The following is a 12,231-nucleotide window of genomic DNA, read 5'->3' as shown; positions in this document are numbered from 1 at the left end:
TTGACCTGGAGGATGGTAAACAACAAGAAAGTGCATTTTGGCAGGATCAGTGACTGCAACAGCATGAAATTCAAAGGAAGTGTAGGAGCAAGAGGGAGAAAGACAGGTAAATTTCCATGTTTCGGAGAGAAGCAAACCTGTACCACCGCCTCGTCTGTTTAGACATGAGGTATGGGAGAAGATGAAGTTGGAGGCTAGGGCAGCAGGTGTGGCAGTGTTCTCAGTATGGATCCAGGTCTCAGTCAGAGCCAGCACACTGAGGTTGGAGTGGGTTGCAATGGCAGGAATGAAATCTGCCTTGTTGACGGCAGATTGGCAGTTCCAAAGTCCGATTGAGAATGAGAGGGAATCTGCAGAGGCCACATTCAGAGAGCGTAGGTTGTCAAAGTTGCGTACTTTTCTGGGAGTATACCGCGGTCTGCACCTGTGGCAAATAACAGGGATAAACTGATGACACATATTAATGTGTAAACAGGTAAACAGCAAGAGGAATAAAGTGGGGGGGGGGGAGTATACTTAGCAGCATGAGTGGTGTCTTGTCGGTGTCCTTGCTCGGTGGACTTGCGCAGGTAGACTAGCAGGTCTTTACATGAGCTTGGTCTTCACACGACAAGGGCTGATGCTTCCGCCTCAGCGTTTCTTATTTCTTAAATACTGCAGTTCTTCACAGCTGAGCACGCCTCTTTGATTAGCAAAACGAAGAGTAGTCGCGTGAACGAATGAAAACGAATATGAATACTGGAATTAGCTTTAATCTAGCAACATGTACACAGCTCGTAGCAACAAGGAAGCGCAGTTACAGCTTCTGTCTGACAATCGGTGCTAAAACTAGTTTCAACTGAAAAAAACCAGAAAGAAACACTTACCAGTTACTGTTCGCCTGGGTGAATAATCGCTTAATAATACTAATAATTAATAATAATTAATAACAATCGCTATATATATATATAAATCAGCCATAACATTTAAACCACCTGTGTAATATTGTGTAGGTTGTGCTGTGCTGCTAGAACAGCTTAGTCCTTCCTTGGACCACTTTTGGCAAATACTAACCATTGCATACCAGGAACACCCCACAAGCCCTGCCTCTTATGAATCAGTCGTCTAACCATCACAATTTGGCCCTTGTTAAAGTATCTCAGCTCCTTACACTTGCCCATTTTTCCTGCTTCCAGCACATCAGTGTTGAGAACTGACTGTTTACTTGCTGCCTAATATATCCCACCCCTATACAGGTCACATTGTAACAAGATAATCAATGTTATTCATTGCACCTATCATGTTATGGCTGATCAGTGTGTGTGTGTGTGTGTGTGTGTGTGTGTGTGTGTGTGTGTGTAAGCCCTAAAGGACCTGTGAAATATTTTATTTACCCTGTTTTTCAATGTTAGCTAGTTCAGTAAAATGGTTTCCTCAGAATCTCAAGTTATTGATGTCATAAGATAAAACATTGTGTTTACTGTGGCCTTCCCTAAACTGTTGCCCATAGAATGTCTTTCCATGCTGTAGTAATACAATTTCCCTTCACTTTTACTAAGTGGGTCAAAACTGTTCCTGCATGACAGTGCCCCTGTGCACAAATCAGGTCCATGAAGACATGGTTTACCAAGGCTGGTGTGGAAGAACTCAAGTGTCCTGCACAGAGCCCTGACAGCAACCCCAGTGAACACCTTTGGGATTAACAAAATTTTTGGCCATATAGTGTATCTCAAGAAACCTTTAATTTTCACCTGTTTTACTGAGATGACCTAATTAATTAAAAATTTCATAAAAACAAAATGTTTTACTGGGAAAATGCAAACAAAGGGAAATGTAGAGACCTGTTAAGATTTACAGAACAAGATTTTTTCTACTTCTGTAATGTGCTTTTATGGTTGTTCTGCTAACAGTTAATAGGATTGGTGTCATCATAAAACATGAATCTCATTTCAAGATATTCATGAATAGTTATACCAACATATTTTAAGTATTTTTATTTTACCTGACATTTATATGGGATAGTATTTCATTTTATTGGAGAGATTTATTTCTTCAAAATAAAAGATAAAAGATTTCCAAAACTGGCTTTACACTCTTATACTCAATAGTGTAAGTACCTTTTTTGAGTTTTCAAGCATGGACAGTTTCATTGAAAACAACATAGAAATTTTTTTAGAAAGCAATTTCTCTGAATCTATTGCACCAAATTAGTCTCATGTAAATTATGAATACTTCATGAATGTATATCTGAACATCCATAAATACTTTAGTGTTTTTGTAATATGCTGTTAATGTTGTATGTAAACATCATTTATTTTGATTTTGTATTTTGGTTCATCATTTGTTTTGGTATTGTTGGTTCTATTATAAATTTACTGTCGAGTAATACTATCTAAATACTACTATGTCGAGTAATACTACAAAAAAAAATACTATCGAGTGTTTCGACAGTGACATAATTTTCGTAATTTTGCCTCTGTACAGCAACACAATTGATTTGAAATAAAGTAGATGTGATTGCAGTGTAGACTTTCAGTTTTAATTCGAGAGGTTTAGCAGAAACATTGCATTAACCATTTAGGAATTTCAGCCATTTTTTTTTTTACATAGTCCATTCATTTTAACAGGCTAAAAAGTAATTTGACAATTGACAGAAAAACAGTTTCGGCCTGTTTCCTTGTTATTTCTTGACAAATTAGGGAGATAAAAGGTCTTTAGTTCATTCCAAGTGTTGAATTTGCATAGCTGTTTATGGGAGCTCTCAATATGGGGTCCAAAGAGTAAATGCAAATGAAGGAGGCCATCATTAGACTGAAAAATCAACACACCTTTCAGAGAGATCACAGAAACTTTAGGAGTAGCTAAATCAACAATTCGATACATTCTTAAAAAGAAGGAATGCATTGGTGAACTCAGCAACACCAAAAGGCTTGGAAGACCACAAATCGTAGAAGACCACGTGGATGATCACAGAATTATTGGCAAAGAAAAACCCACGACAACATCTAGTCAAGTCAAGAACACATTCGAGGAGGTAGGCATATGATTGTCAAAGTCTACAATCAAGAGACACCTTCATGAATGTAAAATACAGGTTTACTTCAAGATACAAAACACTGATAACACTCAAGATCTGAAAGGCCAGATTAGATTTTGATAGAAACCATCTATAAAAAGTCTGCCTAGTTCTGGAACCAGATTCTTTGGACCAGTACAAGCCTAGAAAAGCAGCACAAAAGAAAAATGCAACAGTTTGGTCATGTCAGTGGGTCATCGGCTTGTTGCAGTTATTGCAAGCAAGTGATATGCAACCAAATATTAAGTGTTGTTTACTTTAATTTACTTTAAGACTCTCTGTTCCAAAGGTGTGATGTTTTAAGTTGTTTAACACATCAAAATATCAGGAAATGATAGCTGAAATTCTGATCTATCATTTCATAGTCATCTTTTGATCTCAAACCCAAACGTCTTCAGTGTAAAATGTTTATACTATATGATTCTTTGTATCACATAATCTGGACTTTATTTTTAACTGAGACATGGCTTGACCCTGCACATGCAAGGCTTCTTTCTCAACAATTACCAATGAACTATAATGTCCGTAATACCCCAAGAACAATTGGCCAGGATCGGGGTGTAGCCACACTTTTTAAAGTCTGCTCAAATGTTGTTGGCTGTACCGCAGTCTAAGCAAAAGTCAAAGGGTGATCAGGTATTCTCTGTACTTGCTCCTAAATTATGGAATTAAAGTCAACACTTCAATCTTGATTGCTTCATTTTAAATCCACTGTGGTGGTGTATTGAGGCAAAATGACAAAAATTGTATCACTGCCCAAATACTTATAGACCCATCTGTAAGTTGAATACTACACAAAATTATGTTTCTGACAATAATTGTTATGCTTTTTATAAAAATTCTATGATTTTTAGATTACTTTAGGCCTACTATGTAGTTTTCTCATGATTTCTTTTGGAAAACTATTGGAAAACTATTTGTTATTTCCAGATCTTGAGATTACTAAGAAGAGGGATCAAGAAAAAAAAATTGTGGTATGTATAACTACGTTAATATTCTTTATTATTAGGTACCCGCACTTATGATGGACACCCAGTTCTCAGAATTCACACCTGATATCACTCCCATCATGCTGGCTGCACACACCAACAATTATGAGATCATCAAACTACTTGTCCAGCGCAAGGTCACCGTACCACGGCCACACCAGATCCGCTGTGACTGTGTCGAGTGTGTGTCCAGCTCAGAGGTGGACAGTCTGCGGCATTCACGCTCCCGACTTAACATCTACAAGACACTGGCGAGTCCTTCACTCATTGCTTTGTCCAGTGAGGACCCTATTCTTACAGCGTTCCGTCTAGGCTGGGAGCTGAAGGAGCTCAGCAAGGTGGAGAATGAATTCCGGCAGGAGTATGAGGAGCTCTCACAGCAATGCAAGCTCTTTGCTAAAGACTTGCTGGACCAAGCAAGAAGTTCCCGTGAGCTAGAGACGATCCTCAACCACCGTGATGACCACAGTGAAGAGTTGGACCCCCGAGAATGCAGAGACCTGGCCAAGCTCAAGCTGGCCATCAAGTACCACCAGAAAGAGGTAACTATAGTGTAGGTTGCAAGTTATTTGGGAAAGGCACTGGATGCAGAAAAGTAGGAGGAAAACTTTTGAAAGGAACGTAATATCCTCCTTGACCAGTCATACATTGGTATAAAGCCAGAGGTTTGTAAATAATAGTGGCAATGAAAGTTGTTAGTTTCAACAAGTCCATGTGATATAATGGTAACTGGTCTGCACTTATATAACGCCTTTTAACCTTAGTGGTTCTACAACGCGTTTTACAATATTTCTCCATTCACGCACGCACACACAAACACACACACACACACACACACACACACACACACACACACACACACACACACACACACACACACAGACATACCACAACACACCAAACATCAAAATTGCAAATAAAACCAGAACATTACTACATCTTGAAAATGTTGAAAAACATTGTAATAAATATGGTTATGACAATAATAATAACAACTGTTAACTAATTAAAAGAGTGGTAACACCAAAAGTTATCATTTCTGGTATGTTTTTACAGTCAAACTATTGCTTTTCCTGAAGCACAAAACACAGTAGGGTTATATTGGTCCAAACACATCCACAGTGCTATTCAAGAAACTTTTATGGACACTTAGATAGAGTACAAATGAAAGTACAGTGGGGGAAATAATTATTGAACGTCAACATTTATTTCAGTAAATATATTTCCAATGAGGCTATTCACATGAACTTTTCACCAGACTTTGGTATTAACTCAAGAAATCCACACATATAAAGAAATTCAGACATTAAAGTCCACAAATGAAGTTACGTGTAATAAAGAGGAATGACACTGGAAAAAAGTATTGAACACGCTAACTAAAATTTATTTAATACTTAGTGGAGAAGCCTTTGTCTGTAATGACAGCTTCAAGATGCTTCCTGTATGAAGAAATTAATCAGCCGCAGTATTCAGGTGTGATTTTGGCCCATTCTTCTAAACATATTGTCTTTAAATCTTGTTGAACTGGATTCAGGTCAGGTGATTGACTGGGCCATTCTAACACCTTGATTTTTTTTCTCTGAAAACAATTGAGTGTTATCTTTGCTGCATACTTTGGATCGTTGTCCTGCTGGAAGGTCCACCTCATCTTCACCAATCTGGTAGATGGCTGCAGATTCTTCTCAGGAATCTTATTGTAAAGAGCTCCATTCATCATTCCTTCAATTATATGAAGTCTGCCAGTACCATGCGATGAAAACAGCCCCACTACATGATGCTTCCACCTCCAAACTTCACTGTTGGTATAGTGTTTTTAGGGTGATGTGCAGTGCCATTTCTTATCCAAACATGGTGTGTAGTATGACAGCCAAAATGTTCAATTGTGCTCTCGTCTAACCAAACTACACTCTCCCAGTATTTCATAGGCTTGTCCAAATGAGTTGTAGCAAACTTTAAACTTTGGCATGCCTTAGTTTAGTGCTTTAGTAATGCTTTAGTAATGGAATCTTGTAGTGTGAGCATGCATAGAGGCCATGGCGGTTGCGTGCATTGCCTATTGTTTTCTCTGTGACGATGGTGTAGAGAAAAGTGTTTCTGGAGCTCTTCCCAAGTGGTCCTTGGCTCTCGGGCTACTCTTCTGACTATTCTTCTGACTCCCTGGTCAGAAATCTTGCGAGGAGCTCTTGTACGTGGACGGTTGATGATGGAGTGATGTTGCTTCCACTTGTGGATAATGGCCCCAATGGTGCTTACTGGAAGATTCCAAAGTTTTGAAACACGTCTGCATATGATTCCATCAATATGTTTTGCAAAAATAAGGTTGTGAAGGTCTTGGGAGAGCTCTTTGCTTTTACCCATCATGAGATGTTTCTTGTGTGACACCTTGGTAACGAAAGGCTTTTTTATAGACCATCAATTTACTAACCCAGCTGATATTAATTTGCACAGATAGGAGGTATAATTACTTTCTAACTACTTATGGATTTCAGCTGGTTCCTTCCCTTACCTTGCTTTTGAGAACTGCTTTTTCTTAGCGTGTTCAGTACTTTTTTCCTGTCATTCCACTTGATTACACATAACTTTATTAATGGAATTCTTTATATTTGCGGATTTCTTGAGTTAATACTGATGTCTGGTGAAATTTTCATGTGAATAACCTCATTGGAAATATATTTAATGAAAAAAAATGCTGATGTGTTTAATACTTCTTTCCCCCACTGTATGTGTCATTGTGGTTTCACAGTTGAGGTAGCAAAACACACATGGAAAAAAAAAGAGTTTCCAAGGTCTGACTGGGTTGTCTAATTAGGGCCCGAGCACCGCTGGTGCGAAGTCCTATTGGATCTGCTCCGTTTAATGTTATTAGGGGCCGAGCACCGCTGGTGCAAAGCCCTATTGGATCTGCTCTGTTTATTATTATTATTATTAGGGCCCAAGCACCGCTGGTGCGAAGCCCTATTGGATCTGCTCAGTGTATTATTAGAGCCCAAGCACCACTGGTGCGAAGCCCTATTGGATCTGCTCCATTTGTTCTTCTACTTCGTCCGTTCTCCGATGAATCGCATTTTAGGGGGCCTAAACATATCTGAAAACACAACAGTACTTTAACGTACCTCGTACTTTAACAAACTCATCCTAGAGATTTAATCAGATTGGCATCATATTTGGTCAGTCTCATCTAAAGGCATTGACGATGCTAAATTGTGAGGCTTTTGAGTTTTCGCTGCATGGCATGGACGTGGCGGTCTCACAAATTTCGATGTGTCACCATGAAAAAGGAAGTTGTTATAACTCAAACAGACAATGTCCAATCTGCTCCAAACTTCACAAGTTTGATAACAGTCCCGGCCTGAGAACATCTACATGCCAATTCTCAGTTGTAGTCATAGCGCCACCTACTGGCAAAAATGATAAATTTCTTTGGTCATTTAACTTAGGTGTGGCAAAATGGCTCGATAGCGCCCCCTACTAAATGTCACCGATGTGCGCCTCGCGCAATGTTTCACCTAAATGTACGAAATTTGGTAAACATGTGTAAGATGCAAATATGTACAAAAACTTCTATTGAACCCATACCCTAAACTCAACAGGAAGTCCAAACTTCACATGTTTGATAAATGTCCCAGCCTAAAGACATCTTCATGCCAATATGCAGTTATAGTCATAGCGCCACCTGCTGGCAACAGGAAATGATACATTTTACATCATGATACACTCCTAACAACATGTAAGTGCTAAAAAGTGCTAAAACAATGGAATGCATTCCCCTGGCAGAGCAGCCCCAGTGTGCACCCGGGTGCGAGGGTCCGTTCATCGCTGCTTGAAGCTTTAATTCTTCTTCTTCTTCTTCTTTTCCGAAATGAATCGCATTTTAGAGGGCCTAAACGTACCCCAAAAGTTTCACCAATGTGCGGTCGCGCTACGTGTCACCTACTTGTACGAAGTTTGGTAAACATATGTAACATGCCAATACGTACTAAAACTTCTCTTGAACCCCTGTCCTAAACTCATCGGTAAGTCCGTCATTTAGATTTTCTCTTAAATTTTTGCTCTGTTTTTTTGCCATTTCCAGGCCTCGTACTTTAACAAACTCCTCCTAGAGATTTTAGCAGATCAACATCATATTTGTTCCATCTCATCTGAAGGCATTGATGATGCTAAATTGCAAAGCTTTTGAGTTTTTGCTGCATGGTGTGGGCGTGGAAGTAACATGTTTTACACTAACTCAGACATACAATGTTCAATCTGACCTCACATGTTTCTATGAATCCTGGCTTGAAGACATCTACATGCCAATAGTCAGTTATAGTTATAGCACCACCTGCTGGCAATAGGAAGTGATATGTTTTACACTACCTCAGACATACAATGTTCAATCCTCACCAAACTTCACATGTTTTAGAAAAGTCCTGGCCTGAAGATATATACATGCCAATAATCAGTTGTAGTCATAGCACCACCTACTGCCAACAACCATTAAAGGCTGCATACTTTAACAATCTCCTCCCTGAGATTTCAGCAGATCAACATCATGTTAAGTCAGACTATTCTAAAGGCCTTGGCAATGCGAAGTTGCAAAGCTTTTGAGTTTTCATTGAAGGGTGTGTCCGTGGTGTCCTGACAAATTTCAATATGAAATGAATCGCATTTTAGAGGGTCTAAACTTACCTGAAAACTCACTAACCCTTGCAGAAGCATCAGAAATTGTGAAATTTTACATCTCATAGGGGATCTAGAATTGAGTGTTGCAATATGGCTTGATACCGCCACCTACAAAATTTCAACAATGTGCGAGGCGCATTTTATCTACATTTACAAAATTCGGTCTAAACTCAACTGGAAGGCAGCCATTTTGATTTTTCCTTCAATTTTTTGCTCTTTTTTTTGCCATTTCCAGGCCTCATACTTTAATGAACGATTGACATCATATTCGGTGATTCTCATCTAAAGGCCTGCTTTTGAGTTTTCTCTGCACAGCGTGGGCATGGTGGTCTCACAAATTTTGATGTTTCGCCATGAAAAAGGATGTTGTTATTAAGTTATAGTCATAGCACCACTTGCTGGCAACATGAACAGTTTTTACACTATCTCAGACATACATTGTTCACTATCTCAGACATACATTGTTCAGTCTGCACCAAACTTCACATTTCATACGAATACTGCCCTGATGACATCTACATGCCAATATTCAGTTATAGTCATATTGCGACCTGCTGGCAACAGGAAGTGACATGTTTTACACTAATGTGTTCCTAGTAACATATACAAAATATGCTAGCAACATGTTATAACATTCTACCAACACTTAGCTAAATGCTAAAGTTTGCTATTACTGCTTTTAAACAGGAAGTTGTTACAACTCAAACATACAATGCTGAATCTTCCCAAAACTTCACATGTTTGATACGAATCCTCGCCTGAAGACACCTACATGCCAATACTCAGTTATAGTCATAGTGCCACCTACTGCCAACAGGAAATTACATGTTTTACATCGTGATGCACACCTAACAACATACAAGTGCTAAAAACTGCTAAAAAAAAAAAATGGAATGGCATTCCCCTGGCAGAGCAGCCCCAATGTACACCCAGGTGCGAGGGATCGTTCATCGCTGCTTGCAGCTTTAATTTTGTCCTACGTTCCCTAAACATGATTGCAGACTACTTAAATTGCCACTCTATGTGATGCCCTTATTAATCCTTATAAATACCTATTATTATTAAGTGTGTGTGTGTGTGTGTGTGTGTGTTCTGAATGTTGGTTTACTTTTTGGGGAAAAATGACTACATATTGAAATCTGGTGTGTTTTTCTGTTGTCACGTGAGGTTATTTGTTTGTTTATTGAAGTTGGTGAGGATTACACAATTGCTATTTAAGCTCTGATAACTAGAAACTTTTAATTGAAGGAAGGTGTACATTCTTTTTCCCCTGACTGCATATTAACTGGAGTGAAACTGATTTTATATTGCACATTCAATATATAATTAATATATATTAGTAAATACAGCTACAATTTTATTGCATTTTTATCTTTTAAAAACAAATCGACATCAGCAGTGCTGTCCCAGCTATTTCTTGTTTTTTCAGTAGATTATTCTGTTCTGATAGTACTACTGAGTGTTGTATAACTAAGTGTTCTGTCTTTATCTGATACAGTTTGTGGCTCAACCCAATTGCCAGCAGCTACTGGCCACACTGTGGTACGATGGCTTTCCTGGATGGCGGCGACGTCACTGGGTGGTGAAGTTGATCACATGTTTCACCATTGGCCTACTCTTTCCTGTCTTCTCCATCATCTACCTGCTGGCACCAAAGAGCACACTGGGTCTCTTTATCAAGAAACCCTTCATAAAATTTATCTGTCATACTGCCTCATACTTGACCTTCCTCTTCCTCTTGCTCTTGGCCTCACAGCACATTGTGCAAACTGACCTGCATGTTCAGGGTCCACCACCCACCATTGTGGAATGGATGATCCTACCTTGGGTTCTGGGTAAGGATGCCTGTTGATTAATATAATGTATGTCTCTGTAGTGGTACTATGTTGAAAGTCATTCAGGCATCCCATGTCTGTCTGTCTGTTCAACATCTTAGAAACCTAATTGCCCAGTGCCAGTATCTGAATGCTTGTTTGTGCTTATAGAAGTTGCTAAAAATACCTTGTTCAGTGTAAAGAGTTTGTGTGTTACATGTTTTACACATGTCTTAATATTTATTTTTAGTTTAACATATTTTTCTTAAAGTTACCCAAAAGTGCTTTTGAAAAACACAAAAAGTTCTGTAATGAACAATAAACTGCTTGACATGATGGCACTTTTACCTTCATCAGAAAAAAAAAAATCTTTTATGAATATACAAATCATAAACCCACAAACTCTACAAACCCTAACATACCCTGGTAAAACAGTACTGCATATGCATCTTGCACATGAACATGATAATTATGCATATTATATGTTGAATACTAACTCTGGTTTAAAGGAATATTGCTGCCATAGTCCTTTTCACACTTGAACAATCAGATATTTTATAATGAAAATGTTTCATAGTATAGAGTGACCTTAATGGGACCTTAAATTTTAGCAGGTGCGGTCACTTGATTTTGAAATTGTGTATAGATGCTTTTGACATAAAGTGTATACATGAACTTTGCTTAATGGTAATTTAGTGCAGCATTAATGAGCATAACTTTTCTCAAGTAGAAAACAGAAACTTATGGTTAAGGAATCACTTTTAGGAAGCAAATAACAATAGAAACTCAATAATTATTTGTAAATTCATTTATTAGTTTTAGGACAAATGCAGAGAAAATTATGTTTCAAGGTCAAGTCACAATGTTTTGTATTTTGATAACTTTCCTTGGCAACTCAGAAGCAGAATCAAAGGCAGGCTCAAAATGATTCAGTCAAATCTTTCATCATTTCATGAGGACAGGTAAAATCAGAAAAAAACAGAGCAATTTCTTTGTCTTAAAGCAGCTTGGTCTGGATATATACAGGTGTTTTAAGTATAACCTTCATGGTGACATTCCTGAATACCATTACACAGACACTTGTTCTCATCTTTGCAGGCTTTATTTGGGCTGAGATTAAAGAGATGTGGGATGGAGGCTTTACTGAATATGTTCATGATTGGTGGAACCTGATGGACTTTGCTATGAACTCTCTCTACCTAGCCACTATATCTCTCAAAATGGTGGCCTACTTTAAGGTAAACTCCCCAGATGATCTCACATATGAAATTTGAACTAAAATGATAAAATTGTAAATTATAATGTTTAACTAATCAGAGATACACTATAGCATATGGCCAAAGGTTTCTGGACACCTGACCATCACACCCATATATGGGCCTTCCCCAAACTGTTGGCACAAAGTTGAAAGCACACAATTGTATAGTACAGTGGGGGAAATAAGTATTGAACAAGTCAATATTTCTTTCAATAAATATATTTCCAGTGAAGTTATTCATATGAAATTTTCACCAGACATCAGTATTAACTCAAGAAATCTGCAAATATAAAGAATTCCATAAATAAAGTTATGTGTAATAAAGTGGAATGACACAGGAAAAAAGTATTAAATATGCTACGAAAAAGCAGTTCTCCAAGGCAAGGAACCAGCTGAAATCCATAAGTAATTATACCTCCTATCTGTGCAAATTAATATCAGCTGGGTTAGTAA

General features: G+C 38.2%; 1 protein-coding gene across 2 annotated transcripts in view; it reads left to right on the top strand.

Moving 5' to 3' along the window:
• LOC128622106 (short transient receptor potential channel 5-like) overlaps nt 1-12,231 on the top strand; it is a 104,394-nt gene that overhangs the window by 37,716 nt on the left and 54,447 nt on the right. For both annotated transcript variants that reach the window (XM_053648339.1, XM_053648340.1), the window contains exons 3-5: nt 4,065-4,586; nt 10,205-10,541; nt 11,619-11,758. In XM_053648339.1, the coding sequence (XP_053504314.1) occupies nt 4,065-4,586; nt 10,205-10,541; nt 11,619-11,758 (999 nt within the window). The remainder of the gene's footprint in view (nt 1-4,064; nt 4,587-10,204; nt 10,542-11,618; nt 11,759-12,231) is intronic.

The sequence above is a fragment of the Ictalurus furcatus genome, chromosome 18 (genome assembly GCF_023375685.1).
Source record: "Ictalurus furcatus strain D&B chromosome 18, Billie_1.0, whole genome shotgun sequence".
NCBI lineage: Eukaryota > Metazoa > Chordata > Actinopteri > Siluriformes > Ictaluridae > Ictalurus > Ictalurus furcatus.
Note: the sequence above shows the minus strand (reverse complement) of the source record. Positions and strands in the feature narration are given on the sequence as shown.